Consider the following 5306-nt stretch of genomic DNA (forward strand, 5'->3'; position numbering starts at 1 on the left):
TCCTCTGTCTGGCGCCCAAATGAAATGTATTCGTTCAGGGGTAACACCTACGCTACAGAAAACTACTTTACAATAGAAAAAGTTTAATTACAACATAGTTACCCTAGTGAACAATCTTATTTTGTTAAAAGCTACTAAGAAAATGTAGTTTAAATGACAGTCTGGTCAAAAGGGGTTTCATTAAAGTGAAGAAGCAATCATATAATACAAATAAAACATTCCTATTTGTTTTGGCTAAAAACAGTTTGATCTTTAGGTAGTTAACGTCACGCAAAAAATACTGCTTATCACTATGCAATTCAGAAAGCAGTTTAACTACCAGCAAGCTACTTTAGTGTAGTATAACTACTAGTTGTATTACATGTAGTTCATCAGTACTCCGTTTGGAGCATTCTCTGTAAATGCGATGTATGAAATGAGGAGTACCTGGAGCTGGTCTTTGTCCTCCAGAGCTTTGGCGATGGCTCGAGCTGCTTCCACTCCCACCGTGTTTCCCTCCAGACGCAGAGCTCTCAGACCCTGAAACTGCTCGATGTCCCGGACCAGCTGCTCCACTGAGAGAGCACAGAAACAGGCTGTTACTCCTCTGGTGCCAACAATGCACAGTTTAGCAGGGCTATCGGTTTATGTTGGAAAATTACGGATGCCCCATCATCTGAGGATCTGGTTGAAGGAACTTTCTGGTAGTGTTGGTCTAGACATACATCGCTAAGGGTAAGCGGAAGGACTTTGTTCAGCTCTGGGAGCCGTATATATGCACATTATGAGGGATGGGAATTTGGACTGCCTCTGAAAGGAAACTGTGAAATGATTTATTTATTTTATTTGTAGGCCTATGTTTTTAATAGTGGTGCAAGTTGACGGTGTGTGCGTGTTTGTGTCTGTGATGTACATGGTTTTTGGTTGTTGTTCAATACGAAAATACCAATAAACATTTTGTGAGGAAAACAAAACAATGCACAGTGTGGTGAATACAATGAGAAAAACAAAGCTGAACATCTGACCTGATTGTGCGTCGTCCAGCTTCAGTCCCAGGCCTTTAAAGCTCAACTCTCCATCCCCGACGTGGGTCTTTGAAAGAGCGTCAGCCAGCAGAGCAATGTCATCTGACGCCATGTTGACTCTATGGAGACATCCAGAAGTCAGGCATTAGAGACAAAATGACATGAGATATACCTTATTGACCCAAATGTGGGATTACCTCAGCAGTAGAGGTAAACACAACTGTGATTACTGTACATATCGATATTGAAGGATAGAGAGGGAGAGAGAGAGAGAGAGAGAGAGAGGGATGGATGGATGGATAGGCAGAGAGAGAGAGAGAGAGAGAGATAGAGAGAGAGGGGGATGGATGGATGGATAGGCAGAGAGAGAGAGAGAGAGAGAGATAGATACATGGATATATAGATAGATAGATAGATGGAGAGATAGATATATAGATAGATAGATACATGGATAGATAGATTCTTACAGCAGCAGTGTTGTATAAACATAACAACATTAAAAAGAATACACAATAAAAAGTATTCTCGATGAATCAAAAATGGTCTATAAAAGACAGAAAATACTTCAGCAACACAAATATAGACTTATAAAACAGGAGCAGAAACACATAGGATGGGATATCAATTACAGATGTGCAAGGTGGCTGTCTATATGTATCAATAGAGTATGTCCATTGATATACAAATGGCAAGTATTATTCTCAACATAGCTGAGTCAAGATGTGTTTGTATATGACAGATAACAAACAGATCATTTCCTGACAACAACAGTCATGCTGAGTTAGCTTTTTAGCCTCACCGGTGCTAGCTAGTAGAAGTGCGCAACATAGGAAACGTTGTCACAACAAGCTAAGATCAAACGTAAACAACTGTGACTCTCACTGTGGCGTTTATAAAGTGTATACTGCTGCCTTGTGGCTATTTGATCGGCCATACAGGTCAAATAGAAGTTTAGAAACTTACCAGAAAAAGTGGTTTCCAGTTGAAAGACAGCAGAGAACACACGCCGCTCTTACGTACAGCGCGCCAGTTGTTTGTTCACCATGTGACGTCATGACGTACAGACTCCTTCATCGTTGATTTTGTTCACGTCGGGTACAACCACTGGTACAACCGTTGTACCGCCACCTGCTGTTGTAGAGGACGGAACATGACATAAGTATAAATAAATAGGGCAATACATAAATAAATACAGGAATAAATAAATATATAAATAAATAAATTTGGAAATAAATACATATATCTGAACACTTCTCCCACCTCTGTTAATACAGTGAGAAGTGAACCACGTGTTTCTGCCCTCTAGCGGTCACCCTTCTTTTTGAAACTTGTTGCGATCCTGTGCACTCACAGAAACAGCTAGCAGTTAGCCACTATTAGCTTGATAGGATCCAGCGGCAGCAGCGCAGAGAAACTCGAGCTTTTCCCTCAAACTAATGACAGGGACACTAAACCTAAAGAAATGCGCCTGGACATTGACTGCTAGTTTATCCTGTCTGTATCGCCAGCGCTGTGTGAAGCTATCTCTGATCTGAAACCCCGCTGCGAGAAAACTCTCGGTGAGTTGATATGCTAACTGAGGGCTTTAGCTGTTAGCTTGGGCTGCACTAGTACAAGTTAATACATGCTAGGTAGTTTGCAGTTTATAAGCAGTGTAGCCTTATCTTTCAACTCTACAATAACGTAAATAATAACAATACTCATGACTTGGAACATAATCGGACATTTTAAAGCTATCATAATTTAAGCTACAGTGATTAGCATTTAGTACATTCTTCTACATGCTAGTTAGCGTGTACTTAACTAGGTAACTAAATGCTAGCTAGTTGGCACTCGGTTTATAAACAAGGTAGCCATATATGTCAGCTCAACAATAATATAGATAATAACAACACACGTAACTTGGAACATAATCAATCATTTTCAAAGCTAACATAATTTAGCACTCTTCATTTATTTAATGTTAGCTAAGCTACAGTGATTAGCATTGGGTAAGTAGCGTTAGCCGGCTAATCCTAACGGCCGTGTAGGTAAACCCAGGTAGGGTCAATTATAATAATAATTATGCATTTCATTTATAAAGCGCTTTTCAAAATACTCAAAAGCACTTTACAAAGTCCATGTTAACGTTGCTAACAGTAATAGCAGCAATCCAATGCTAGCAAGTTGTTTTTACATGATAAGCTATTGGTGAAACGTCAGCTAATGTTATTATTATTTTCCTGACACTGCTTTGGCTAACAGTTAAACTATGTAGCTAATGCCCCTCTAAAAAAAAGCTCCATTATTAATTTCTAACTATCTGTCAGTTATTAATGCTAACGACACTAGCTGTTAGTGGCCCGCTTAACCGTTAGCAATTTTGGCTGTTTGTTTACGCAAGTCGGGTGATTGCTTAGCTTTTTTTGTAACAGGCCTTAGATTGATTATGTAGGACGACTTTAATGAGAGCCTGTTTTGAAAAGTTCTTTAATCATTGCAGAATATAATGGGATGCAGAGGTGGGAGAAATACTCATATATTGTACTTAAGTAACATTAGAAGTACCAGAGTGGAGGAAAGAGTAGAGCAACTTTGTGCACAAAATGTGACATGTCATGCACTTTCCTTCACGTGATGAGTTACTTCTTTCATGGACAAAATAAATCATTGCAATTGGAAAAAGGATACGTTTTAATAAAGATGTAGTATCTAGGTTTAGTATTTGGATTGGAGTAGACTTGGGGAACTGAAGTGGGAAAGAAGTACAAAGTAGCATAATATTGAAATACTCAACTAAAGTACTGATGTAATGTCATGTGGATTCATTGACGGTAGCTGTCAGATTGGTTGCAAGAAGTTGAATAGTTAACCTTGTTTTCCCCCTCAGACCATGGATCCTGATCGACAGAAACGAAGAGAGGAAATTCAGAAAGCCATGAGCTTTATCCAGTAAGTGCACAAGCAATGTTTACCTTTTAATGCCTCCTTTACGACCCAACCATTAAGGGTATGATACACGTTGGATATGTATAGCATTGACATCCTTCTATGTTTCTTTCCACAGGTCATCATTGCCTTTCCCAGAGCCAGAGAGTTATGAGGTATGCATTGATCCTTTTCACCACATTTCTTTGCAACAACTTGCTCCTATAATACTTTGTCACTGTTCTCCCCATGGCTATCATTTAACTAAGCTCAGAAATGTGATTTTATAAGCGTTTCCCCGTTGCTTTTCTTGATTCCTCACCTATAACCTACATATTCCTTTCAGGCATTTATGGCCCAGTTGGTGTGTAACTTGCTGGACGAGGGCAATTGTTGCTTTCGAGATGGGGACAGTCGTCAGGCGGCCCAGCAGTACGGTGAGGGGATCAGTGTCGCCCGCTACGCTCAGGCCGAGGCCCTCGTCATCCCCAACGAGCTGCTGGAGAGCCTGTACGTCAACAGGGCTGCTGCCTGCTACCAGACGGTGAGGGACAAGTGAAAAGATGGGATATGTCACTTGCAGATGCTCATCTGGAATAAGAACATTTGAATAATCTCTGTGTTTCAGAGGGAGTATGAGCGCGGGGTGCAGGACTGTGACAGTGCACTGTGTGTGTCAGAAGGCAGTCGCAGGGCGTTGTACCGAAAGGCGATCTGTCTGAGGGAATTGGGACGAATCCGAGAGGCCTACGAGTGCGGAACCAAATGTCTCCTCACAGCACCGCACGTATGTTGTCAGCACTGAAGATATTCGAATCATTTGAACTTCAGACGTTTGTTATCTCTTTGACATTGCTGTTGAAATGGGCTTTTTCTACAGCATTGAACACGTGTAGACAAATCAAACAACAGTAAAAACGTACAATGAAGGAGCAGCAGTACATCCTCAATATTGTGATTCAAGGGTCAAAGGTCTTATCGTCATATGCACAAAGTTACAGTGTAGAAATGGCAATGAAAATCTTCTGACCTGAGCTCCTCCAACAATGCAACATAAATAATAAAATACAAAATAAGAAGTTGTGCAAAAAGCCTATAAACATGTAAATAGAATATGATATGTAGTTTGCACTTTATAAGCAGTGATGATATTTAATTAGAAAGAACACTTCTTTACTGTAATGTAGCAGCTTTAGTGTATTGATGTTTTGAGTCAGCTTTTATCATTTTGTTTCTCATTGTATTTTAACTTCAAAGTGAATACATCTTGTTCTTGCTAAGTGGGGCCTCTCGTTGTGACTCCTCCTCCAGGACAGGCAGGTGAGCGACCTGGCTCAGGATCTGGCCACCAAGCTGGGCCTGAAGGGTCGTAAAGCTTACGTCAGCCCTCAGACG

The 5306-nt window shown here is 40.6% G+C and overlaps 1 protein-coding gene across 1 annotated transcript; it reads right to left on the bottom strand.

Annotated features, from left to right (window-relative positions):
- Positions 1-426: 426 nt before the first annotated feature.
- On the bottom strand, positions 427-2046 carry LOC104946112 (ran GTPase-activating protein 1-like; the record flags this gene model as incomplete). The annotated part of the gene is made up of 3 exons (XM_010771874.1): positions 1968-2046; positions 1005-1123; positions 427-554 (listed from the first exon to the last, which is right to left on the bottom strand). Coding segments are annotated over exons 2-3 (240 nt in total), but the record flags the coding sequence as incomplete, so codon positions are not given.
- Positions 2047-5306: the final 3260 nt, after the last annotated feature.

Source organism: Notothenia coriiceps, unplaced genomic scaffold, assembly GCF_000735185.1.
Source record: "Notothenia coriiceps isolate Sejong01 unplaced genomic scaffold, NC01 NC01_scaffold00010598, whole genome shotgun sequence".
NCBI lineage: Eukaryota > Metazoa > Chordata > Actinopteri > Perciformes > Nototheniidae > Notothenia > Notothenia coriiceps.